The sequence below is a fragment of the Lissotriton helveticus genome, chromosome 5_1, assembly GCF_964261635.1.
Source record: "Lissotriton helveticus chromosome 5_1, aLisHel1.1, whole genome shotgun sequence".
Taxonomy (NCBI): Eukaryota; Metazoa; Chordata; class Amphibia; order Caudata; family Salamandridae; genus Lissotriton; species Lissotriton helveticus.
Window position 1 is genome coordinate 2,011,939,875 of NC_136065.1, and position 27,903 is coordinate 2,011,967,777.

General features: G+C 55.6%; 1 protein-coding gene across 1 annotated transcript in view; it reads left to right on the top strand.

The window, feature by feature from the left end:
- Positions 1–883: 883 nt before the first annotated feature.
- Positions 884–27,903, top strand: part of PPP1R11 (protein phosphatase 1 regulatory inhibitor subunit 11) — a 112,865-nt gene continuing 85,845 nt past the window's right edge. The window contains exon 1 of the mRNA XM_078645773.1: positions 884–1,156. Coding sequence (XP_078501899.1) covers positions 1,085–1,156 — 72 coding nt within the window. The 5' untranslated portion in view covers positions 884–1,084. The remainder of the gene's footprint in view (positions 1,157–27,903) is intronic.

Genomic DNA, 27,903 nt, shown 5'->3' on the forward strand with positions numbered 1-27,903 from the left:
TCACTCTATTTATCGATCGCCCTCACTCTATCTATCTATCGCACTCACTCTATCTATCGCACTCACTCAGCACCACCACTCAGGGGCACCACAGCATCAATCTGTGCAACCATACAACAACAACTGGTTCAAATATGTTCCCTCAATGTCTCAAACTTTATTACAAATGTCACAAAAAGATGTTAATATTTCACTTCTGTTCTTGGATTTTCGTCTCAATAAAATACACTTAACACAATATTCACAAAAGTTATTTACAAAAGTTTAAGCTATTGCTATTATAAATTACAATAACTTTTATTTAAGTATTAATTATTTTAAAAAATTAAAAACCATTGTTATTTGTAATAGCAATACATCTAAGTCACGTAAATACAACCAACACATATTGCATTACAAATACTATAGCTGTCACATTTGCGAAAGTTATAACTATTGGCATTGTAAATGACAAAGCTATTAATTTAGCTATTTTCAAAACCAACACAGAAATGAAAAAAATGTCATTTACAATACCAATAGCTCAAAATGTCCTAATGCGAGACCTATTGCATTGCAAATGCTTGTTTGTTTTGAGAATCTGGTCACCCTAGAACAGGAACGTGAGTCATTTCGGTGATAAAAACGGTGGGATGTGTTTTTCCCGTTCATTTCTATTGAAGCAGAGGCAATTTTACGTGGGAGACACTTAAAATAAGGTCTATACGTGGGAGACACTTAAAATAAGGTCTATTGACAAGTATACTTAACCGAAGCAAGGCTTCTCAGTCTCCGGCACACTGGGCAGTGACTGACCATGATTGGCGGTGATTGTACCAAGAAGGCAGGTCACTGGGGGTGGGGTCGAAGAAGGGGCTTTGCGTCATGGCTGGGCGTAGCCATTACGTGCTCTCCATTTACGCTATGTTGCGCAGCTCTGATGCGCAAGCGTGGGAAGCGATGTACTGCGCATGTCTGCCTGTACGAGGCAAAGGATTGCGCGTGCGCGGCTTGTTTTGTTGCTGTGCGTGTGTGTTCTTTCTGCTGTAGCCGTCAGCCTGGGGTGGCGCCGAGGGCTGCTGTGCGACGCATGTGACTTCTCGCCATGGCCGAGTCCGCTAGCAGTACCGCTGCCTCCAGTACCGTCACTGAGACCACCTGCGGCAGCAGCGAACCGGTGAGTCGGCATGGATGGATTTAGTGTTGGAGATGGGCTGTCTGCGTCTACATTGGCCGTATGTGTTGCTGTGGGGCCAGGTAGCGTCCACTGGTGCCTGCCACATGTCCGGCCTTGATGCCATGCCCGTGTATTGTCTGACGCCCCAATGACTATGCAGCTCTGGTCAGGCGCAAGACTTATCCGTTCTTGGCTGATACTGAAGGTTACCAGGTGACTCCATGTCAGCAGGGACTACACTGTTCAGTCCTGGGCCGCCTGAAAATCAATGTTTAGTCTAGTAGGAGCCGCTCTACCGAACCCAAGCTTAGGTGTATAACCCAGGAGTAGAAAATAGTGTCCCTGAGGGCATGTTTACTTTACTGGGACCGCACCTTAGATACGAAGGTTGCTTTATGTTCGACCCCGCAGAAGAGCTGGAAACAGCTCCTCTGATGCGACTCCCAGGTAAGACTTTCAGTCCAGTTTTTTCCGAATCATGGTAGTCCTGGCAGTGGCTCTTGAAGTCTTTTATTGACTCTAAAAGTTGATCCTTCCATAGTTGAAACCTTCCAATATAGACAAACAGAGCCCACCTGAAATCACTGTATTCAAAGCCACGCCTATGCTGATCAGATATCTTTATACCTAAGAGAGTGACCAGGCGTCCCCGTTTTTAACCAGCTGTCCCAGCAAATTTCAAGAAATGTAGGTTATGTCCCGGTTTTTAGAGAGGTTCGACTGAAAACGGTGGGGGGTGTTTTTTATGTTTTACAAAGCAGGTAAAGTTAGCAGTTGTTCCAAGAAAGCAATTTAATTAACAGTCAAGCTACTGGGTTTAAAAACTACATTTCATGTATGTTCTTGCAGCCTGTTCTGTAATTCTCTGCTGAGGAGCCCTCTCATCACTTAAAGTAAAATTGTAGTCCTTCTATTTTTGTGAAATGTCCCGGTTTTTGGCTTTAAAATTCTAGTCACCCTAAGAACTATACTTGTGTCTCCTGTGCACCATGCCAAATGATTCTAATTGACAAGCAAATCCTGCCTTAAACAGTAGGTAGTCATTAAGAGACCGACCTGATCTATGTTGCCATGCTACCATAAGTCATAATCTGCATTACAAATAGGCTCCTGGTTTTATGGTATTTTATCTATATATATATATCTGTATTTATTTTTGTCGCAAGCAAAAACAGACGTTTCAGCTAGTATTTTTCCACATTTATTTAAATAGACTGCACGCGGTTGTTATAGGTAATTTTTATTTTTTTAAAATTTTTAATTTTTTTTTTATTTTTAAAAATTTAAATTTAAAATAAATATTTTTTTTGCAGAATTAGTGAGCTGCTGCTGTGTTAAAATATTGAAATTAGTCATGATTATTAAATGTAAACACACTTAAAATTTAGACAAGTGCACCTGTGCACTTTCAGTGACCTGAAATTAGCCCCCGCCCCCTGAAATCTGGCTCTAGTTGCGCCTCTGCCAACTACGGTGGCCTGCAGAGGACATGACATAACTGCAGTTTCGCCTCTGAATTTCTTTGCTACTTGCACACGAGCGTTGAAAGCACCTGCCCTCTGGGGCACGGAGCACTTGCACAACATGAGTTCCCACTCTGGCCCGGATTAGATGTGCTGAAAAGGCACTTTCAATTAATCGCCTTCACATTTGACACCGTTTGGGGTTGTCTGCTTTCAGAAAACAAAGGCTGAACATTCACAAAGCGAGGGGGCTGTCACTAGTTCAAGGGCCCCTTGAGCCAAGCAGAGGGGGCGGCCCCCCCCTCATATCAGCAGCTTCGACCTCTGCACCCATGAACCCAAGAGGGCACATTTAAGGTAACTTTAATGGCATTTAAACCGTGAATTAGGAGAGAACACGTATGTTGGACAGGCCGCATGGTCGGGCTGCCCCCTCCCCGCAATGGGACCTGGACCCTGGCTCCCCCTGCATCCCCCAGCCAGAGTCCCCGACGACCACCCGAAGCACACTGCAATTCCTCACCCACAAGACACCAGCTCCGAACCCAGCTGGCCCGGGTCACCATCCACACCACGGCCTCGGCCCAGCCGCCATCTTGGACCACTACAGCACGAGGCCGCGTGGCCTCAACTCGACCCTCACCCCGGGCCCGGCCGGGCCCGACATCGAGGCACCAACCTCCCCCCGGGAGGCAGAGTGACCACTTGGCGAGTCAATGGGAGAAAGGAATCGTCAACGGCTCTCCTCCGCCAGGTGTCGATCACCCCCGGCCGCCTGGGCGCTGGCTCCACCCCCATGCTGGGTGTCTGGACTCCCTCATCCCGGACCTCCCGGCCCCCCAGGCGCGAGGGTCCGGACATCAAAGGGGACCAGACCTATAACTGGGGCAGGACCAGACCAGGAAGGCAGTTGTATCCTGGAGTCGAGAGACCCGAGAAGAACTCATCCGCGTCTTGGCCTGCTGGCGCTGCCGCGGCCCTCTGCCTCGTGAAACCATCGTTTTGGCCTGCTGGCGCTGCCGCGGCCCTCTGCCTCGTGAAACCATCGTCTTGGCCTGCTGGCGCTGCCGCGGCCCTCTGCCTCGTGAAACCATCGTCTTGGCCTGCTGGCGCTGCCGCGGCCCCTGTCTCGTGAAACCATCGTCTTGGCCTGCTGGCGCTGCCGCGGCCCGCTGCTTTAAGAGACTATCACCTTGGCCTGCTGGCGCTGCCGCGGCCCGATCCTCAGACACTCCAGCTCGAGGATTGTGAGCTCGCCTGTTACCACTACCTGTACCGATCCGGTACCAAGACTGTCCCGCTACCCCCTTTCCCTACAGAGACTAGAAGTGAGAGGACCCCCGGGTCCAAGATCTCCTGTATCGCTGATATCCTTGCCTTAAGAACCCTATATAAAGCCTTGAACTCGACTTGGTGTGGTGCCTGTTTGTGGGGAGGGAGGTAACTTGTCTATACGATCGCCGGAGACGGTCCCCCTCGGGGATCTCTCCCTCGGTATCCGGCCGACCCTCAGGGTCCCCGTCTAACATTGGTGGCCAGCGACGGGATCCGAACCTACGCATAATCGTACAGAAAGTCACTCGCCCCACCACACACAACAACCATGTCAATAGAGAGCGGAACAACGGAGAAATTTCAGATGGAAAAATTGGAAGACTACAACCACCGGGAACTGAAGCAATATTGCATAGAACTTGGACTTCCAACCACAGGTCTTAGCACAAAGGAAGACTTCAAACGAGCCCTAGAAGCTTGGGCGGAAACGGGTACGGCCGTACCCCGAACACAAACAACCGAGACGAGCCCCGCACCAACTAAAGAAAGAGCGGATCTCTCCCTGGAAGAGATCCGAGAAAGAGAAAAAACCAGACTCCACGAATTAGAACTTGCCCGACTTCGCTTGGATGGGGAACTCAAGCTGGCAGAACAAAAAATAACCCTGGAACACTTACGGCTCAGGGAAGAGCGGGAAGACAAGCAAAGACAGAGGGAGCTAGAGGAAAAGAGACTAGAGTACGAACATGAGCGCAATCTCAAAGCACTGGAGGTCCAGAAACAGAATAAAGACCTCGGGCTCCCCGAACGACCGACCCCGTCTGCCTCGACCGAACCCAAGGTTCACATCCCCAAAGATGTCATCCGGGAATACCACAAGAACGATGATATACAGCAGTGGTTTAAAGCCTATGAGGTGGCAATGACCTCCCACCGGATTCCCCGAAGCGATTGGGGGGCCGGTTTATGGGGGAGGTTTGTCAACGAAGGGCGGGACGCCCTGCTACAACTCCCGGACCAGCTGATGACCTCCTACGACCACATGAAGGCCGCCCTCCTCACTCGATACGGGCTCACACCGGAGATGTACCGCCAACGGTTCCGCGACTGCAAACGGATTCCGGGTACAACTTGGGTGGAGTACGTGAACTTTTTTAGCCGAGCCTTCGAGGGGTGGATCAAGGGCAACAAAGTAACCACCTACGAACAACTCTTTGACCTTATCGTATGGGAGCACCTGTCGAACAACTGCTTCGTGGAGCTCCGGCAACACCTCCTGGACAGTAAGCTAACCGACCCTCGACAACTAGCCGTCGAAGCCGACCGGTGGGAAAGCACCCGAGTTGGCAGGAACGCACCCAGCGAATTATCCAGACCGTATCGCCCCCGAGGGGGAGGAGGAAGTCAGGGTCGGGGGAGAGACCCCGGCCCCTCGTCACCCCCCAGAAACCCCTCGACCCCGGTTGGCCGAGGAAGCCCTGCCGTCCGGGCCGGTTTCCGGGCCAACATTACGTGCCACAGGTGCCAGCGACCCGGCCACTACGCCAGTGATCCCAATTGCCCAAAGAACCCGAACACTACCCCCCGCCAAGTTGCAGCGGCGGCCCTAGGGGAAGAACTAATCCCGGAAGACCAGGAAGAGTACGAGACCGATCCCTCTGAATGGGCACCCGCCGCCATGGCACTGGTCTGCTTAGGGGAGAGAGACATGATTCCGCGGGCCCCCCTTCCCGCCAACACCCAGAAGTACGGTCAATGGGTCAACATTAATGGCCGCCGGGCGGAAGCCCTCCGCGACACCGGGGCCAGTGTAACGGCGGTCCGACGCCACCTCGTCACTCCAGACCAAATCTTGCCGAACATTCTTTGCCCTGTCCGATCAGCCGACAATTCCGAAAGCCTATGCCACATGGCCTGCGTCCCCTTCGAGTGGGGGGGAGTAACAGGGATGTTAAAAGTAACTGTCCGCGATGATGCCCCCGTGGACTGCCTCCTAGGAAACGACCTTGAAAGCTCTCCCTGGGCAGCTGTCGAACGGAGGGAGCACCTGGGGATGCTTGGCCTCCCCGAATGGGTCTGCGTCACGACCCGGTCCATGACCGCCCGCGCGGTCCCCAGCCCAGAAGAGCCCGAGTGGCCAGAACCTCCTCCCGCGCTCATCCCCGAGGAGGCCGCCCCAGAAGCCAGTCCATTGACCCAAACCGAAGAAGGATCCGACCAGCTTCGGGACGTCCCTGACCTGGCACAATGGCGGCAGGAGGGAGGCCCCACGCAGGAACAATTCCGGGCCGAACAGAAAACCTGTCCCTCTCTCGAAGGACTCCGGCAGCAAGCCCTGGCCCAGAGCGCCGGGGATACCTCGGGGGCCCACTGGATCTACTGGGACCAAGACCTGCTCTACAGCGAGCAGAAAGTTGCAGAACTAGGGGCCAGTCGGGTGCTGGTAGTGCCCCTTCGCTTCCGAGACTTCCTCCTGGACTTAGCCCACGATGTCCCCCTTGCCGGACACCTGGGGCAGGATAAAACCTACGACCGCCTGGTGACCCATTTTTTCTGGCCCCACATGCGGAAGGATGTCACCAACCACTGCAAGGCCTGCCCCACCTGCCAGGCCAGCGGAAAAAGTGGCCGAAAAATCAAAGCACCATTACAACCCTTTCCTGTCGTCACCACCCCGTTTGAACGAGTAGGAATAGACATGGTGGGGCCCCTCGACCCTCGAACAGCCCAAGGACACCGGTTCATCCTGGTCCTGGTAGACCACGCCACCCGCTATCCCGAAGCCATCCCCCTTCGGACTGTGACGGCCCCCGTGGTGGGCCGGGCCCTGATGGGGATCTTCTCCCGGGTGGGGTTCCCCCGGGAGGTCGTCAGTGACAGGGGCACGAACTTTATCTCCAGATATATGAAGTCCCTCTGGCAGCAATGCGGGGTCACCTACAAATTCACGACCCCCTATCACCCGCAAGGAAACGGACTGGTCGAGAGATTCAACCGCACCCTTAAGGGGATGATTATGGGTCTAGAAGAACCCCTTCGACGCCAGTGGGACGTACTGCTTCCATGCCTCCTGTTTGCCTATCGGGAGGTCCCGCAGAAGTCCCTCGGCTTCAGCCCCTTTGAACTACTGTACGGGCACCCCGTCCGGGGCCCCCTCAGCCTAGTCAAGGAAGGTTGGGAGCAGCCTCCCCAGAAAACTCCCCCGGACATCTACCGATATCTCCTGGCTCTCCGCAACCAGACCCGGCGGTTCCGAGACACCGCCAAAGCCAACCTCGAGGCCAGTCAGGAGGACATGAAGAGGTGGTACGATCAGCACACGTCCTCCATTGAGTTCGAACCTGGACAACAGGTCTGGGTGATGTCCCCGGTTGAGCCCTGTGCCCTCCAAGACAGATGGTCCGGGCCCTTCAAGGTAATCGAACGCAAGGGGCCCGTCACCTATTTAATCGACATGGAGACTGCCCGGAACCCCCTACGGGTCCTCCATGCCAACAGGCTCAAACCCCATTTTGTGCGATCCGAACTCAGCCTCCTGATGGCTACCGATACTGGGACAGAAGAAGACTCCGAACCCCTTCCAGACTTACTGAGGGCCCTCGAGCAGGATGGCTCGGTGGAAGGGGTCCAGCTCTCCGAGGCCCTGTCCCCGGAGCAACGCCAAGACTGCCAAACGCTCCTGAGGCAGTTCGCCTCCCTGTTCTCCCTCACCCCCGGAGTCACCCCCTGGTGCCTCCACGATGTGGACACCGGGGACAGCCCTCCTATTCGACACCGGGCATACCGCGTACCAGACCGGGTACGAGCCTGCATCCAGACCGAGGTGTCCAAGATGCTGACCCTAGGAGTGATCGAACCCTCAGACAGTCCCTGGGCGAGCCCAGTCGTCCTGGTTCCCAAGGCAGCTGCCCCGGGCGTTGCCCCTGAGCTCCGGTTCTGCGTGGACTATCGAGGGCTGAATGCAGTTACCCGGACCGACGCTCATCCCATCCCCCGGGCAGACGAGCTAATTGACCGGATGGGGGCCGCCCGCTACCTGAGCATCTTCGACCTAACAGCGGGCTACTGGCAGATCGGCCTCACCCCTAGGGCCCAAGAACGATCCGCCTTCTCTACCCCAGACGGGCACTACCACTTTAAAGTCATGCCCTTCGGCATGAAAAACGCCCCGGCAACGTTCCAACGGCTGGTAAACCAGGTACTGGCGGGCCTGGAAGACTTCAGCGCCGCCTACCTGGACGACATTGCTGTGTACAGCCACCAGTGGACCGACCACCTCCGCCACCTGCGGGAGGTTCTACACGCCCTCCAGCAAGCAGGGCTCACCATCAAGGCCAGCAAGTGCCAAGTTGGCCAAGGGTCCGTGACCTACCTGGGACACCAAGTGGGAAGCGGGCTGGTGGCCCCTCTCCAACTCAAGATTGCTGCCATCCAGGCCTGGCAACCCCCGACGAGCCAAACGGAGGTCCGGGCCTTCCTGGGGCTCACCGGATACTACCGGCGGTTCGTGAAGGACTATGGCAGCATCGTGGGGCCCCTCACAGAGCTCACCTCCAAAAAGAGCCCCAAAACCGTCAACTGGACCCCGGACTGCCAATCAGCCTTCGAGAAGCTAAAGACCGCCATGTGCACGGCCCCCGTGCTCCAGGCTCCCGACTACAGCCGGGAATTCCTTGTGCAAACGGACGCCTCCGATCATGGTGTGGGGGCCGTCCTCTCCCAACTCAACGCCGAAGGGGTCGACCATCCGGTGGTCTTCATCAGCAGACGCCTCTTGCCCCGAGAACAGCGCTGGAGCACCATTGAGAGGGAGGCCTTCGCCGTAGTCTGGGCACTCAAGAAGCTCCGGCCATACCTCTTCGGCACCCACTTCCGGGTGCAAACAGACCACCGACCCCTGCAATGGCTGATGCAAATGCGGGGGGAGAACCCGAAGCTGTTGCGCTGGTCCATCTCCCTGCAGGGGATGGACTTCACGGTGGAACATCGTCCAGGCCAGGACCACGCCAACGCCGACGGCCTGTCACGCTTTTTCCGCCTCAGCGAGGAGAGTCCCCAGGAAGATGGCTGACTCTCCCCGCCTTCAGCTGGGGGGGACGCATGTTGGACAGGCCGCATGGTCGGGCTGCCCCCTCCCCGCAATGGGACCTGGACCCTGGCTCCCCCTGCATCCCCCAGCCAGAGTCCCCGACGACCACCCGAAGCACACTGCAATTCCTCACCCACAAGACACCAGCTCCGAACCCAGCTGGCCCGGGTCACCATCCACACCACGGCCTCGGCCCAGCCGCCATCTTGGACCACTACAGCACGAGGCCGCGTGGCCTCAACTCGACCCTCACCCCGGGCCCGGCCGGGCCCGACATCGAGGCACCAACCTCCCCCCGGGAGGCAGAGTGACCACTTGGCGAGTCAATGGGAGAAAGGAATCGTCAACGGCTCTCCTCCGCCAGGTGTCGATCACCCCCGGCCGCCTGGGCGCTGGCTCCACCCCCATGCTGGGTGTCTGGACTCCCTCATCCCGGACCTCCCGGCCCCCCAGGCGCGAGGGTCCGGACATCAAAGGGGACCAGACCTATAACTGGGGCAGGACCAGACCAGGAAGGCAGTTGTATCCTGGAGTCGAGAGACCCGAGAAGAACTCATCCGCGTCTTGGCCTGCTGGCGCTGCCGCGGCCCTCTGCCTCGTGAAACCATCGTTTTGGCCTGCTGGCGCTGCCGCGGCCCTCTGCCTCGTGAAACCATCGTCTTGGCCTGCTGGCGCTGCCGCGGCCCTCTGCCTCGTGAAACCATCGTCTTGGCCTGCTGGCGCTGCCGCGGCCCCTGCCTCGTGAAACCATCGTCTTGGCCTGCTGGCGCTGCCGCGGCCCGCTGCTTTAAGAGACTATCACCTTGGCCTGCTGGCGCTGCCGCGGCCCGATCCTCAGACACTCCAGCTCGAGGATTGTGAGCTCGCCTGTTACCACTACCTGTACCGATCCGGTACCAAGACTGTCCCGCTACCCCCTTTCCCTACAGAGACTAGAAGTGAGAGGACCCCCGGGTCCAAGATCTCCTGTATCGCTGATATCCTTGCCTTAAGAACCCTATATAAAGCCTTGAACTCGACTTGGTGTGGTGCCTGTTTGTGGGGAGGGAGGTAACTTGTCTATACGATCGCCGGAGACGGTCCCCCCTCGGGGATCTCTCCCTCGGTATCCGGCCGACCCTCAGGGTCCCCGTCTAACAACGTAAATGTGTGCACGACTGCTCACTACTGGCATCAGTGAAAGGGTGCAATACTGAGAGCAAACACTCGTGCCTTTCAGCTGCCCGAGGAGTTACTATGTGGGTAGCAGCAGATTGACCCTGGAGCCACGATCGTAGGGCGCACAGGCTTTGCCTTCAGGTGTGCAAATGAATGCCCTGGTGAAATAGGCGTTCCTCTCCAAGGCTGCTGGGCACAGACCTGGGCACCTCATTTTTGGGTGAGTGGCTGCAAAAGGTGCACCTGTCCTTGGGGGGCATATTTGAGTACTCTCAATAAAATACACAGCAGCAACGCTGTGTGTGCAAGATAAGGTGTGAATCACTCGTTCTTGCAGTGCCTGGCTGCCTCTTTTGGGTGAAGTGCTAGAGACTGGCGCGCAACGCCCATTGTGCCCAAAGGGCTTCAGCCCCCTTTGTCTGTCAGCCCGGGCTGAGACAGCTTCCAGGGACACTCAAACATGAGCTTATCTCAGCCACACCGAGTACTTCGAAGGTCTTTAAAAGACCATTTAAGTGTTAACTAGGCCCCTGCCAGAGATTAATGGCCCAACAGGTGTTAATGTGGGCAGGCATACCCCGCAGTCGGGAAGAGGGGCATGTCAGCTAACCCTGGGCTCAGGGCAGGAGCACGGTTTGCCGAACAATTCTCGGAATCTGATTTGGTCTTATTTTTCCGCTTTAATTTTATAAATACAGATGGAAGGAAAATATTTTTCAGTCTGTATTTATATGTAAAAATCCGTTTAAACGGAAAATCGGGAGCCTTAATTACAAACCACCTGATCTGTTCATAATACCCCGTATTGAAAACGCAAACACGAGGCCCCTTTTGCATTCTTAATCCATGGCCATCCTTCTGTGGTAGGGGAACGTAACGATGTTTCTCTTAATTTTTTATGTAGCTACCCAACCATGTCCTGCCATTTGATTTGTATGGTGTTTTCTCGGTATTTGGTAGTGTGATAACGCAAAGGTTCTCCTTCTATAAAACACTTTTGGTTGTCTGAAAGGGAGTAGATTTATCCCTCTAAGGGACCATCTCGTGTCTTTATTTCGAGGCAAATGAATGCGGAGAATGCTGTTTTTGCTGTGGGTGGATTGGCTGTTTTGGTTTGACTTTTGAAAGTTCGTAGATGAAATCTGTGCTTGGTGGCAGAGCTTTCGCCCATTGCTGACACTAATAGCACCAGGCAATAACGAGCATTAGGAATGCAATAGGTCTCGCATTTTTTTTTGTTAGGGCTATTGGCGTTGTAAATGGCAATGTCTTTTATCCTTGTTTGATCACTCCACTGCAAACACATAAGTAAACAAGCACTAGCCACCAATGTCCACTGAAACAAGAATGGGAAATGTGCTGACAGAAAACGAATGCTGGTGTTCTTTTACGCCGGCTGTTTTTTAACTGAACACATTTATACTGAAATGGATGCCTGCTTGTGCCCCGTGTGCACTAGGGAGTGCACGCTTCGAAATCAGGTCGGTGTGAGGCAGACAAATCGCTCACCTCGCGCTACCTTCAGATTTCTCCTTCTTGATGGAGGGGGGGTCCATACGCTGCATGCCACAAGTGAAGCACCCAAAACACGCTGAACATGTAGGGACTCCAGGCGCAGGTCACGTGCTAGTTGCTTGCAAAATGTGGTGCAACCTGGAGATCTGCTGACAAATATAAATAAGTAATAACATAGGAAAGGGCACAATTAAACAAGTAATGTCTTTCAGACTGCAAAACACTGTTACTCAAGCCTTGATGCTAATTTTCTTGTAAACAGATGCCAAATGAGTTTGCAGCCACCAATTTCGAATGAGTAGAAATTAAATTTAAAAAAACACAAATGGAGGCAAAACTCTTCAAAACAAAAATGTTTACTATCACTTCTGTTGCATTGACTTGCTCTCTGCTCAGATGAAGTCTGAAGACAAACTCCTTGACCCACCACCCCCTTTGCTCTCAATATCTTCACTCAAATCTACTATTGCCTGTTAATTTCTCTTAAAGCAAGTTACCCGTTACTCAAGATATGAAAAAATGTAAAAGACAATTGAGATTCTCTAGTCATATTAATAGGAGAATCGCAATTTCATTACAAGACTGGAGGTTGCGTTATTCATGTTGGTAGCTGTGTAGGATATCCGACATGTGCTCTGTTGGTTTACAATAATGTCGAGCAAATGTGGATGCATTAGACGGCCAAAAGGGGGTTATCAGGATTAATGAACATTGGTCCTGTCTCACCTTCTGAATGACCATTTGACATGGCAACGGGAGGGAATGCGTAACCCCGAAGGCCTGACCAGCATTGAAGAAAGGCGTTCACTGCAAGTGCGCCCGGATCTAGCATCCAACTGAAGTGTTTCTCTAACTGGCAAGTCTGTCTGCTGGCAAATAAATCCACATTCTGGGTACCCCAGACTCGATTCAGAGCGAAGACATTCACGGTGAGTTACCAGCTGAAGTCTAAGAGGAATCTCAAATTCCAATCTGTGGAAATGCTTAATTTTCCAGGGAGATATTCTGCTTTTAGAGCAATCTTGTGCTCTAGACAAAACATCCAGAATCTCTTGGCTAAATTCAAGAGGTCTGCTGTTTTGGTTCCACCTAATCGGTTGATATAGGCCACAGCGGAGATGTTGTCCATCTTGAGGATGACTGATCTCCCCTGAAGGGTGTTTAAAGATCATTAGAGCGTATAAACCTGCCGTAAGATCTAAATAGTTTGTGGTGAGAGGTCTCCGCTAGAGACCAAACACCACCAGTGTTCTGATTGAGAAGGCGAGCGCCCTAACCATGAAGGCACGCATCCGACTCCAAAACGAACTCTGGAGTTGACCTAAAGAATGCTTTGCCATTCCAGGCATCCAATCCTCCAGGTACCAGAGGCCAGATCTCCGAGCTTTCACTTTTATCCTTTGAAGAGCTCGGTAATTCAGAAGCCCTAGGAAGATGGCTTGAATAAAAGACGAAAGGAGGTCCAAAAGTCTGGCTAACTCCCTTAGAGTTAAAGAATCTTGTTTCAGAACATTTCTTTGCAAATTTTGGATATTTTCTTTGGGGGAAGTAAAAGAAGACGTTTTGAGGTGTCTACGGTAAAACAGAAAAACTCAGGGATCTGGAGGGGTAAGGATTGATTTCTCTTGGGTTATAACACAGCTTAGACTCTCTATGACATCCATTGCAACCTTCAGGTCGTGCAGGATCTGTGAATGGTGCTGGGACATGATGAGAATGTCGTCCAAATATATTCTTAAGCAACTTACACTCTCCCTCAGGGGCAAGGCGATAGTTCCCATAATTTTGGTGAAACACCAGGGGGGCAGAGGAGAGACCGAAGGGAAGAGCTTGAAATTGAAAGAGATTGTTGTTCCAAACTAATTGCAGGAAGTGTTGGTGTTCTTTGGCCATTGGAATGGTAAAGTAAGCATCTTTCAAATCTAGTTTGACTAACCAGTCTGCTTCTAGAAGGTCTCTTGGAAGGTGAGTACCTTCCATTTTGAAGTGTCTGTAGACTAAATATTTGTTTAACTCCTGTAGATTTATGACGGGTCTCCAACCTTTCTCTTTTTTTTTATAACAAAGAGTGTGCTTACAAACCTCTTTAAACTCCAAGGAACCTCTAGGATTACCCCTTTTTGAAGCATGAAGGCTATTTCCCATTCTTCAATTTCTTGTTGATCGTTTGATAGGGTTGTCACTCTCGGGAGAGACGTTTTGAGTAAGGGGATGGACAAAATCTATCTTGAAACCTTGGACAGTTTCCAAAACCCATGGATCTTGCGCTAACGTTTCCCAAATGTGATAAAATAATTGCAGTCTGCCCCCTACCTTTGGAGGGGATGAAGGAAATGGAAGTAGAGTACTTACTTTTAAGATTGGTGTTGTTGGGTGGTCTGCGGGATCTGAATCCTCTGTTCTGAGAGCCCCTCCCTCTCTGTGGGTAGAATTGAGGGTTGGATGGGAAGAAGCCTCTACCAGAACCTTTGAATCTTGTGAAGGGCCTTAGGCTGGCTCGGCCGGAAGAAAGGCTCCTTCTTCCAGCTCTTCCAAAAAGGTTAGAATTAAAAATGCGCCTCATGTTGGATGGTGCTTTATAGAGGCCGGTAAAGGTAGCTACGTATCTGTCAATAGACTTAATCATATCCTCGCCAAAGAGGAGGCCCTTGGGATTTTGGGAGGGTTTGTTTTGGCCATGTCGCCCAGTTTCGAGACTCTCCTTCTCTCCATGTTAAGGATTGCATTTGCGTTGCCAAGCAATACCATGGCTCTTTGGCTCCAACCTCTGACAAGTTGAGTGTCGTGAAGAGTGCCACTAATATGGCACTCTTCAGCGATATCTAAAATTCTGGCCAAGGGCCCCAGGATGTCAAGAAGATGATCTTGACTGCCCTTAAGAGACCTCTCCATGCCTTTCCTGGGGTCTCTTCCGAGTTTGAACAAAAACGTAATCAAGTCGGGGTCAAGGTTGGGATTTTGACAGGCCTAATCTTGAATTGCAGGTCTAGAACACTCGGTCCTGAGGATACTACGAGTATCTCTCTCCAGAGCGTTTCTGAGCCATCCTCTAATACATGGTCTTGGGGAAACCATTCAGAGCACTGGCACTGCAAATATGTTCTTGCTATTCTGGGAATCTGTATTCCGATGGGCATCTGGCTACTCTAAATAAAACAGAATAAATATGCAATACAAATACGAATGTTAAATGACTATTTGCAAAAGGAAGCACAGTGCAGACAAATTATGTATAATGCAGACTGACGAGTCATGTCTTCCTTCTTCTACATGTCCTATGGTCCTCCCAAGCTGGTCGTGGTTGGAATTGGCAATTATTTATCAGTCAGGATTTGTTGCATGCTGATCTTTAAATGTGAAAGCAGTTTGTGGTAATGTGCTTCTGCTTGTTAATTCTTCCCTAGAGGCAGCTGCTTTGTTTTGACATGGAAGAGGCTAGCAGTAGGGGTGGAGGACGGGTAAAGCTATGAAGCGAGAGGGGTTTGGGGGATGGACCAGGTGCTGTCCACATACATGGAAAACCTCTGGGGCTCGTGTGGAGTAAAAGACCATCCCCTCTTACTCCCTCTCACCATGTCCCAATCTCTACAAAATCCTACGGCCTCTTGGATGCAGGGACATCATCAAAGGAACACACAAACAAATCCAATATAAACCATGCAATGCAACTCGCGCATGCTCTGATGGAATTACCATGCTTTTGGGGAAATATCACAGCTATCACTGCCAAAGCGAAACAAGCCCAACCCCCCCACCCCCTCAAGAAAGCCCACAAACAAACCACTATCCTACCCAAAAAAACAAGCATTAGGAATGCATTAGGGCTCGGGTTTGTTTGAGTTAGAGATAATGGCATTGTAAATGGCAATGTGTTTTGGAGTGGAAGCTTGTGGTGTGTGTTGGAGATATGTGTGTTGGATTGGAATGTTATCAATGGTGCCATGCTGCACTTTAACACATTATCTTTAAAAGGTAAAGTGCAGCATAGTGCGATAGGTACAATATTAATTGGTGGAGGATGCATTATCAATTGGTGTGTGCATTGACGGGTGGTGGATGTGTGTGCCTGTAGGAATTGTGCAGTGATGGCTGTTGGTGTGTGTGTTTGGTGGAAGCGTGTAGTGGTGGCTTGAGGTGTGTATGACTGGTGGTAGCGTGCAGTAAGAGCTGTTACTGAGTGTGGCTGTCAAGCGTACAGAGCTGGATGGTAATGCGAGTGGTTGGTGAAAGGGTGCACTGACAGCTGTTGATGATTGTGCCAATTGAAAGAGTGGCTGGTGCACTGTCAGCTGTTGGGGTGTGTGTGTGTGTTTGGTGAAAGTTGCACTGACATTGTTTGTTGTGTGCGTGGGTGTTTAGCGGCACTGATGCATGGTCGTGTTTGTTTTTGGTGAAAGCGTACATTGATGGTTGTTGATGTTTGTGCCTGGTGAAAGTATTAATTGACGGCTGGGGGTGTGTTGTTGTGTGTGTTTTGTGTGTGGTGGTGAGCCTGGGGGGGTGAGCCTCAGGGGGTGAGCCTGAGGGGGTGAGCCTGAGGGGGTGAGCCTGGGGGGGTGAGCCTGGGGGGGTGAGTGTGTGGTGGTGAGTGTGTTGTGGTGACGAGTGTGTGGTGTTGAGAGAGTGAGGTGTGTGTGGTGTATGTGTGTATGGTGTGCGTGTGTGTGGTGTATGTGTGTGTGTGGTGTTTTCTGCACACTCACACACTGCCCCTACACATTCACACACTGCTCACCCGCACACTCCCAATGTCACCCTGCATAGTCACACACTGTTTATCCTGCACACTCATTCTGCACACTCACACAATGTGCACCCTTACACTGTCTCTGCAGTCACTCTGCAGTCACTCTGCAGTCACTCTGCAGTCACTCTGCAGTCACTCTGCAGTCACTCTGCAGTCACTCTGCAGTCACTCTGCAGTCACTCTGCAGTCACTCTGCAGTCACTCTGCACTCACTCTGCACTCACTCTGCAGTCACTCTGCACTCACTCTGCACTCACTCTGCACTCACTCTGCACTCACTCTGCACTCACTCTGCACTCACTCTGCACTCACTCTGCACTCACTCTGCACTCACTCTGCACTCACTCTGCACTCACTCTGCACTCACTCTGCACTCACTCTGCACTCACTCTGCACTCACTCTGCACTCACTCTGCACTCACTCTGCACTCACTCTGCACTCACTGTCACTCTGCACTCACTCTGCACTCACTGTCACTCTGCACTCACTCTGCACTCTACTGTCGCTCTGCACTCACTCTGCACTCTACTGTCGCTCTGCACTCGCGGTCGCTCTGCACTCGCGGTCGCTCTGCACTCTACTGTCGCTCTGCGGTTGCTCTGCACTCTGCGGTTGCTTTGCACTCGCGGTCGCTCTGCACTCGCGGTCGCTCTGCACTCGCGGTCGCTCTGCACTCGCGGTCGCTCTGCACTCGCGGTCGCTCTGCACTCGCGGTCGCTCTGCACTCGCGGTCGCTCTGCACTCGCGGTCGCTCTGCACTCGCGGTCGCTCTGCACTCGCGGTCGCTCTGCACTCGCGGTCGCTCTGCACTCGCGGTCGCTCTGCACTCGCGGTCGCTCTGCACTCTACTGTCGCTCTGCACTCTACTGTCGCTCTGCGGTTGCTCTGCACTCTGCGGTTGCTTTGCACTCGCGGTCGCTCTGCACTCGCGGTCGCTCTGCACTCGCGGTCGCTCTGCACTCGCGGTCGCTCTGCACTCGCGGTCGCTCTGCACTCGCGGTCGCTCTGCACTCGCGGTCGCTCTGCACTCTACTGTCGCTCTGCGGTTGCTCTGCACTCTGCGGTTGCTTTGCACTCGCGGTCGCTCTGCACTCGCGGTCGCTCTGCACTCGCGGTCGCTCTGCACTCGCGGTCGCTCTGCACTCGCGGTCGCTCTGCACTCGCGGTCGCTCTGCACTCGCGGTCGCTCTGCACTCGCGGTCGCTCTGCACTCGCGGTCGCTCTGCGGTCGCTCTGCGGTCGCTCTGCACTCGCGGTCGCTCTGCGGTCGCTCTGCACTCGCGGTCGCTCTGCGGTCGCTCTGCACTCGCGGTCGCTCTGCACTCGCGGTCGCTCTGCACTCGCGGTCGCTCTGCACTCGCGGTCGCTCTGCACTCGCGGTCGCTCTGCACTCGCGGTCACTCTGCACTCGCGGTCACTCTGCACTCGCGGTCACTCTGCACTCGCGGTCACTCTGCACTCGCGGTCACTCTGCACTCGCGGTCACTCTGCACTCGCGGTCACTCTGCACTCACTCTGCACTCGCGGTCACTCTGCACTCACTCTGCACTCGCGGTCACTCTGCACTCACTCTGCACTCGCGGTCACTCTGCACTCGCGGTCACTCTGCACTCACTCTGCACTCGCGGTCACTCTGCACTCGCGGTCACTCTGCACTCGCGGTCACTCTGCACTCGCGGTCACTCTGCACTCGCGGTCACTCTGCACTCGCGGTCACTCTGCACTCGCGGTCACTCTGCACTCGCGGTCACTCTGCACTCGCGGTCACTCTGCACTCGCGGTCACTCTGCACTCGCGGTCACTCTGCACTCGCGGTCACTCTGCACTCGCGGTCACTCTGCACTCGCGGTCACTCTGCACTCGCGGTCACTCTGCACTCACTCTGCACTCACTCTGCACTCACTCTGCACTCGCGGTCACTCTGCACTCGCGGTCACTCTGCACTCGCGGTCACTCTGCACTCGCGGTCACTCTGCACTCGCGGTCACTCTGCACTCGCGGTCACTCTGCACTCGCGGTCACTCTGCACTCGCGGTCACTCTGCACTCGCGGTCACTCTGCACTCGCGGTCACTCTGCACTCGCGGTCACTCTGCACTCGCGGTCACTCTGCACTCGCGGTCACTCTGCACTCGCGGTCACTCTGCACTCGCGGTCACTCTGCACTCGCGGTCACTCTGCACTCGCGGTCACTCTGCACTCGCGGTCACTCTGCACTCGCGGTCACTCTGCACTCGCGGTCACTCTGCACTCGCGGTCACTCTGCACTCGCGGTCACTCTGCACTCGCGGTCACTCTGCACTCGCGGTCACTCTGCACTCGCGGTCACTCTGCACTCGCGGTCACTCTGCGGTCACTCTGCACTCGCGGTCACTCTGCACTCACTCTGCACTCGCGGTCACTCTGCACTCACTCTGCACTCGCGGTCACTCTGCACTCACTCTGCACTCACTCTGCACTCGCGGTCACTCTGCACTCACTCTGCACTCGCGGTCACTCTGCACTCACTCTGCACTCGCGGTCACTCTGCACTCACTCTGCACTCGCGGTCACTCTGCACTCACTGTCCCGTCACTCTGCACTCACCGTCACTCTGCACTCACCGTTATGTTATGTTATGTTATTTTTATTTGTACCGCGCACAGCTGCCCCAGCAAAGGGGCGTCCTGGCGCTTTGAGAAGGTAAACACAACACAGCATTAAAAGCGGGCAGAAAGGAGAAGAGACACAACAGATGAGCTAAACAAATAAAAAGGTCTTGATAGCCCGTCTAAACTGAAGGAGCTCATCGATGGCCCGGATTTGTGGAGGGAGAGAATTCCACCAGCTCGCTGCCAGGACTCCAAAGGAGCGGCCACCAATTCTGCTCAACTTAAAATGCGGGACCACTGCTAAGTTCTGGCCTAGCGATCTAAGAGTGCACTCACTCTGCACTCACTCTGCACTCACTCTGCACTCACTCTGCACTCACTCTGCACTCACTCTGCACTCACCCTGCACTCACCCTGCACTCACCCTGCTCTCTGCTCGCACTCTGCACTCACCCTGCACTCACCCTGCTCTCTGCTCTCTGCTCGCACTCTGCACTCTGCTCGCACTCTGCACTCTGCTCGCACTCTGCACTCTGCTCGCACTCTGCACTCTGCTCGCACTCTGCACTCTGCTCGCACTCTGCACTCTGCTCGCACTCTGCACTCTGCTCGCACTCTGCACTCTGCTCGCACTCTGCTCTCACTGCACCCTGCACTCACCCTGCACTCTGCTCTCTGCTTGCTCTCTGCACTCACTCTGCACTCACTCTGCACTCACTCTGCACTCACTCTGCACTCACTCTGCACTCACTCTGCACTCACTCTGCACTCACTCTGCACTCACTCTGCACTCACTATCACTCTGCACTCACTCACTCACTCTGCACTCACTCACTCACTCTGCACTCACTCACTCACTCTGCACTCACTCACTCACTCTGCACTCACTCACTCACTCTGCACTCACTCACTCACTCTGCACTCACTCACTCACTCACTCTGCACTCACTCACTCACTCTGCACTCACTCACTCACTCTGCACTCACTCACTCACTCTGCACTCACTCACTCACTCTGCACTCACTCACTCACTCTGCACTCACTCACTCACTCTGCACTCACTCACTCTGCACTCACTCACTCTGCACTCACTCACTCACTCACTCTGCACTCACTCTGCACTCACTCTGCACTCACTCTGCACTCACTCTGCTAGCACTCTCACTCTGCTCGCACTCTCACTCTGCTCGCACTCTCACTCTGCTCGCACTCTCACTCTGCTCGCACTCTCACTCTGCTCGCACTCTCACTCTGCTCGCACTCTCACTCTGCTCGCACTCTCACTCTGCTCGCACTCTCACTCTGCTCGCACTCTCACTCTGCTCGCACTCTCACTCTGCTCGCACTCTCACTCTGCACTCACTCTCACTCTGCACTCACTCTGCACTCACTCTCACTCTGCACTCACTCTGCTCGCACTCTGCACTCACTCTGCACTCACTCTGCACTCACTCTGCACTCACTCTGCACTCACTCTGCACTCACTCTGCACTCACTCTGCACTCACTCTGCTCGCACTCTGCACTCACTCTGCTCGCACTCTGCTCGCACTCTGCACTCTGCACTCTGCTCGCACTCTGCACTCTGCACTCTGCTCGCACTCTGCACTCTGCACTCTGCTCGCACTCTGCACTCTGCACTCTGCTCGCACTCTGCACTCTGCACTCTGCTCGCACTCTGCACTCTGCACTCTGCTCGCACTCTGCACTCTGCACTCTGCTCGCACTCTGCACTCTGCACTCTGCTCGCACTCTGCACTCTGCTCGCACTCTGCTCGCACTCTGCACTCTGCTCGCACTCTGCTCGCACTCTGCACTCTGCTCGCACTCTGCTCGCACTCTGCTCGCACTCTGCTCGCACTCTGCTCGCACTCTGCTCGCACTCTGCTCGCACTCTGCACTCTGCTCGCACTCTGCTCGCACTCTGCTCGCACTCTGCACTCTGCTCGCACTCTGCTCGCACTCTGCTCGCACTCTGCACTCTGCTCGCACTCTGCTCTCACTCTGCTCGCACTCTGCTCGCACTCTGCTCGCACTCTGCTCGCACTCTGCACTCTGCTCGCACTCTGCACTCACTCTGCACTCACTCTGCACTCACTCTGCACTCACTCTGCACTCACTCTGCACTCACTCTGCACTCACTCTGCACTCACTCTGCACTCACTCTGCACTCACTCTGCTCGCACTCTGCTCGCACTCTGCACTCACTCTGCTCGCACTCTGCTCGCACTCTGCTCGCACTCTGCTCGCACTCTGCTCGCACTCTGCTCGCACTCTGCTCGCACTCTGCTCGCACTCTGCTCGCACTCTGCTCGCACTCTGCTCGCACTCTGCTCGCACTCTGCTCGCACTCTGCTCGCACTCTGCTCGCACTCTGCTCGCACTCTGCTCGCACTCTGCACTCTGCACTCTGCTCGCACTCTGCACTCTGCTCGCACTCTGCACTCTGCACTCTGCTCGCACTCTGCACTCTGCTCGCACTCTGCTCGCACTCTGCACTCTGCTCGCACTCTGCTCGCACTCTGCACTCTGCTCGCACTCTGCTCGCACTCTGCACTCTGCTCGCACTCTGCTCGCACTCTGCACTCTGCTCGCACTCTGCTCGCACTCTGCTCGCACTCTGCTCGCACTCTGCTCGCACTCTGCACTCTGCTCTCACTCTGCTCGCACTCTGCTCGCACTCTGCTCGCACTCTGCTCGCACTCTGCTCTCACTCTGCTCGCACTCTGCACTCTGCTCGCACTCTGCTCTCACTCTGCTCGCACTCTGCTCTCACTCTGCTCTCTGCTCACACTCTGCACTCTGCTCACACTCTGCACTCTGCTCACACTCTGCTCTCACTCTGCACTCTGCTCACACTCTGCTCTCACTCTGCACTCTGCTCTCACTCTGCACTCTGCTCTCACTCTGCACTCTGCTCTCACTCTGCTCTCACTCTGCACTCTGCTCTCACTCTGCAATCTGCTCTCACTCTGCACTCTGCTCTCACTCTGCTCTCACTCTGCACTCTGCTCTCACTCTGCACTCTGCTCTCACTCTGCACTCTGCTCTCACTCTGCACTCTGCTCTCACTCTGCTCTCACTCTGCACTCTGCTCTCACTCTGCACTCTGCTCTCACTCTGCTCTCACTCTGCACTCACTCTGCACTCTGCTCTCACTCTGCACTCTGCTCTCACTCTGCACTCTGCTCTCACTCTGCACTCTGCTCTCACTCTGCACTCTGCTCTCACTCTGCACTCTGCTCTCACTCTGCACTCTGCTCTCACTCTGCACTCTGCTCACTGTTAGACGGGGACCTGGAGGGTCGGCCGAGCACAAGGGGAGAGGCCTCCAGTGAGGACCGTCTCCAGCGATCGCACAGACAGGTAACTTCCCCCCCACAGATGGACACCACACGAAGATCAGATTAATACCTTTTATAGGCGGTTCTTGAAATGAGACAGTATGATACAAGGAGATCAGGACACGGTGGTCCTCTCAGCTCTAGTCTCTAGTAGGAAAAAGGGGGTAGCGGGACAGTCTTGGTACCCGTAGGTACGGCGGTGGAACGGTGATAGCTCACAATCCTCGAGCTCAGTGTTCGGACGGGTCGGACCGCGGCAGCGCCAGCAGGTCCCGAAGAGGTCGTAGGTGGCAACGGGCCGCGGCAGCGCCAGCAGGTCCCAACGAGGATGAATGTTACAACGGGCCGCGGCAGCGCCAGCAGGTCCCACGAAGATGGAAGTTACAACGAGCCGCGGCAGCGCCAGCAGGTCCCACGAAGATGGAAGTTACAACGGGCCGCGGCAGCGCCAGCAGGTCCCACGAAGATGAAGGTTGCAGAAGGCCGCGGCAGCGCCAGCAGGCAGGACAATAGTTCACAAGGCAGGGCTGCGGCAGCGCCAGCAGTCCGTCAAGGATGAGTTCGTCGCGGTGTCTCTCGACTCCAGGATGCAACTGCCTTCCTGTTCTGGGGCTGCCTCAGTTATAGGTCTGGTGCTCTTTGATGTCCGGACCCTCGCTCTTGGAGGTCGGGAGGTCCGGGATGAGGGAGTCCAGACACCCAGCAGGGGGGTGGAGCCAGCGCCCGGGGAGGCTGGGGGTGATCGGCCCCTGGCGGGAGAGAGCCATCGACACTTCTTACTCCCATTGACCTGCCAAGTGGTCCGTTCACCGCCTGGGTGGATGGTGGTGCCGGGATGTCGGGGCCTGGCCAGGCCCGGGGTTGGGGTCGAGCTGAGGCCACGCGGCCTCGTGGCGCAGTGTCTAAGATGGCGGCTGGCCCGGGCAAGGGTGCTGACGGTGGCCCAGGCCAGGGACACAGGGATTCCCAGGAGCAGACGTCCCATGGGGGACGGGTTGGGGGTTGCTTCTGCGGGTAGTACCTGGAAGGCCGGTACCAGGGCCCTGTCATGCGGGGGGGGGAGCGAGCCCTTCATGGGGCCTGTCCAACATGCGTCCCCCCCAGCTGAAGGCGGGGAGAGTCACCCATCCTCTTGGGGACTTTCCTCGTCGAGGCGGAAAAAGCGGGACAGGCCGTCCGCGTTGGCGTGGTCTTGACCAGGGCGATGCTCTACAGTGAAGTCCATCCCCTGCAGGGAGATGGACCATCGCAATAGTTTGGGGTTCTCCCCCCGCATTTGCATGAGCCATTGCAGGGGCCGATGATCTGTTTGTACCCGGAAGTGGGTTCCGAAGAGGTAAGGCCGGAGCTTCTTGAGGGCCCATACTACTGCGAAGGCCTCTCGCTCAATGGTGCTCCAGCGCTGTTCTCGGGGCAGTAGGCGTCTGCTGATGAAGGCCACTGGTTGGTCGACTCCTTCGGGGTTCAGTTGGGAGAGGACGGCCCCAATACCATGGTCGGAGGCATCGGTCTGAACGATGAACTCGCGGCTGTAGTCGGGGGCCTGGAGCACAGGAGCGGTGCACATGGCGGCCTTCAGCTTCTCGAAGGCCGCTTGACAGTCGGGAGTCCAGTTGACTCTTTTTGGGTGGTTCTTAGACGTGAGTTCCGTGAGGGGCCCCACAATGCTGCCATAGTCCTTCACGAACCGCCGGTAGTATCCGGTGAGCCCCAGGAAGGCTCGGACCTCGGTTTGTGTTTCGGGGGGTTGCCAGGACTGAATGGCAGCTACCTTGAGTTGGAGGGGGGCCACCAGACCGCTCCCCACTTGGTGTCCGAGGTAGGTCACGGACCCCTGGCCGATTTGGCACTTGCTGGCCTTTATGGTGAGGCCGGCCTGTTGGAGGGCCTGCAGGACCTCTCGGAGGTGGTGGAGGTGGTCTGTCCAGTGGCGGCTGTATACCGCGATGTCGTCCAGGTAGGCGGCGCTGAATTCTTCGAGGCCCGCCAATACCTGGTTCACCAGTCTTTGAAAAGTGGCTGGAGCGTTCTTCATGCCGAATGGCATCACTCTGAAATGGTAGTGCCCATCCGGGGTGGAGAAAGCGGAGCGTTCTTGGGCCCTGGGGGTGAGGCCGATCTGCCAGTAGCCCGCTGTCAGGTCGAAGATGCTTAGGTAGCGGGCTGCCCCCATGCGGTCGACTAGTTCATCTGCTCGGGGGATAGGGTGAGCGTCGGTTCGGGTGACCGCGTTCAGACCCCGATAATCGATGCAGAATCGGAGCTCCGGTGTGGTGCCCGGGGCCGCGGCCTTGGGGACCAGGACGACCGGGCTGGCCCAGGGACTGTCCGAAGGTTCGCTGACCCCGAGGGCGAGCATCTTGGAGACTTCTTCTTGGATGCATGTACGTACCCGATCCGGTACTCGGTACGCCCGGTGTCAGACAGGAGGACTGTCCCCAGTGTCCACGTCGTGCAGGCACCAGGAGGTGACTCCGGGTGCGAGGGAGAACAGGTTTGCGAACGGCATCAGGAGGGCCCGACAATCTTGACGCTGCTCTGGGGTCAGGGCATCGGAGAGTCGGACCCCGTCCACCGAACCATCTCTTTCACGGGTCCTCAGTAGGTCAGGGAGGGGCTCGGAGTCTCCTTCTGCGCCACTGTCGGTAGCCATCAGCAGGCTGAGCTCTGAGCGCACGAAGTGGGGTTTGGGTATGTTGGCGTGGAGAACCCGGAGGGGGTTCCGGGGGGACTCCAGGTCGATGAGATAGGTGACGGGACTCTTGCGCTCGATCACCTTGAAGGGCCCCGTCCATTTGTCCTGCAAGGCACACGGTTCGATGGGGGACATCACCCATACCTGCTGACCCGGTTCGAACTCGATGGAGGAGGCATGTTGATCGTACCACTTCTTCATGTCCTCTTGGCTGGCCTCAAGATTGGCTTTGGCGATCTCCCTGAATTTCCGGGTCTGATTGCGGAGGGTCAGGAGGTACTTGTAGACGTCTGGAGGGGTTTTTAGGGGGGCCATTTCCCATTCCTCCTTCACTAGGCTGAGAGGCCCGCGAACGGGGTGTCCGTACAGGAGTTCGAAGGGGCTGAAGCCGAGGGACTTCTGGGGGACTTCTCGGTAGGCGAAGAGGAGGCACGGTAGTAGCACGTCCCACTGGCGGCGTAGGGGTTCTTCTAGCCCCAAGATCATCCCCTTGAGAGTGCGGTTGAACCGCTCGACCAGTCCGTTTCCCTGGGGGTGATAGGGGGTTGTGAATCGGTAAGTGACCCCGCACTGCTGCCAGAGGGATTTCATATACTTTGAAATAAAGTTCGTACCCCTGTCGCTGACGACTTCCCGGGGGAAGCCCACTCGAGAGAAGATCCCCATTAAGGATCGACCCACTACTGGGGCTGTTATAGTACGAAGGGGGACCGCCTCCGGATAGCGGGTGGCGTGGTCCACCAGGACCAGGATGAAGCGATGCCCTTGTGCTGTTCGGGGGTCCAGGGGCCCCACAATGTCTATTCCCACCCTCTCGAACGGGGTGGTCACCACGGGGAATGGTTGTAGGGGTGCCTTGAGTTTGCGGCCGCTCTTCCCGCTGGCCTGGCAGGTCGGGCAGGACCGGCAGTGGTTGGAGACGTCATTTCTCATTTTGGGCCAAAAAAAGTGAGTCACCAGGCGGTGGTAGGTTTTGTCTTGCCCCAGGTGCCCAGCCAGGGGGACATCATGGGCCAAGTTCAACAGGAAGTCTCTGAAGCGGAGGGGCACCACCAGCACTCGACCGGCCCCCAGCTCTGCGATTCTCTGCTCGCTGTACAAGAGATCATTGTCCCAATAAACCCAGTGGGCCCCGGTGGTGTCTCCTTGGCCCTGGGCGAGCGCTTGCTGTCGCAGTCCCTCGAGGGAGGGACAGGTCTTTTGCTCCTGCCGGAATTGTTCTTGGGTGGGCCCCCCTTCTTGACGCCACTGAGCCAGGTCGGGAAGTTCGGGGGGCTGTGCGGACCCCTCTGGGGTTGGTTCCGGGTGGTCGGTATGGATGGAGTCTTCTTCGGGAGCGATCGGGGAAGGAGGTGCTGACCATTCGGGTTCTTCCGGTCTAGGGATGGTGCGGGTGGCCATGGACCGGGTGGTCACGCACGCCCAGTCCGGGAGACCCAACATCCCCAGATGCTCTCTTCTTTCAACAGCTGCCCACGGGGAGCTCTCGAGATCGTTCCCCAGGAGGCAGTCCACGGGGGCATCGTCGCGGACAGTTACTTTTAGCATGCCGGACACTCCTCCCCATTCGAAGGGGACGCAGGCCATCCGACACAGGCTCTCCGAATTGTCTGCCGATCGGACGGGGCAAAGAACGTTTGGCAGGATTTGTTCTGGGGTCACCAGGTGACAGCGAACGGCCGTCACACTGGCCCCGGTGTCACGCAGGGCTTCGGCCTTGCGCCCATTTATGCTCACCCATTGGCTGTACTTCCGAGTGTTGGCTGGCAGGGGAGTCCGCGGGACCATGTCTCTTCCCCCTAGGCAGGCCAGGGTCATGACGGCAGGTTCCCACTCGAACTGCTCCGACTCGTATGCTTCGGTGTCTTCGGAGACTTGTTCTTCTCCTAGGACGGCGGCCGCCACCTGGCGGGGCCCGGGCGCCGGGTTCTTCGGGCAGGTCGGGTCACTGGCGTAGTGGCCGACTCGCTGGCATCGGTGACACGTAACGTGGGCTCGGAACCCCGGGCGCATCGGGGGGTTTCCCCGGCCGGCTGGGGGCGGGGTGGTGTTGGCGGGAGTGACCGGGACAGCGTCTCTGCCTCGGCCCGGTCCTCCTCCTCCTCCTCGGGGACGATGATGACCTTGGTGGGATCTGTTCTGCTCATTCGGCCCACTCCGGGCCACTCGGGTGCTCTCCCACCGGTCCGCCTCGGTGGCGAGCTGCCGTGGTTCAGTCAATTTACTGTCGAGGAGGTGCTGCCTGAGTTCGACGAAACAGTTGTTGGAGAGGTGCTCCCACACAATGAGATTGAAGAGTTGTTCGTAGGTGGTTACGTTGTTACCCTTGATCCACCCCTCGAAGGCTTGGCTGAAGTAGTTTACGTACTCCAACCAAGTTGTACCCGGGATCCGGGTGCAGTTGCGGAACCTCTGGCGGTACATTTCGGGCGTGAGCCCATATCGGCTGAGGAGGGCGGCCTTCATGTGGTCATAGGACGTCATTTGATGGTCCGGAAGCTGCAGCAGGGCATCACGGCCCTCATTGACGAATCTTCCCCATAGCCCAGCTCCCCAGTCACTTCGAGCGATCCGGTGGGCCGTCACGGCGATCTCGTATGCCTTGAACCACTGCTGTATGTCGTCGTTCCGGTGGTATTCTCGGACCACATCCTTGGGGATGTGGACCTTCTGTTCGGTAGTACCCGGGGAGCGCGGTGGCTCGGGCACCCCTAGGTTTGGGTTCAGTTTGCGTATTTCTATCTCTGCTAGTTTGCACTCGTGTTCGTATGCCAGTCTTTTTTCTTCGAGATCCCTCTTTCCCGCTCCTGGATCTCTTCTCGGGAGGGACCCGTTCTCCGTTCTTCCGTCAGGGTGGTGTTGACTTCCGG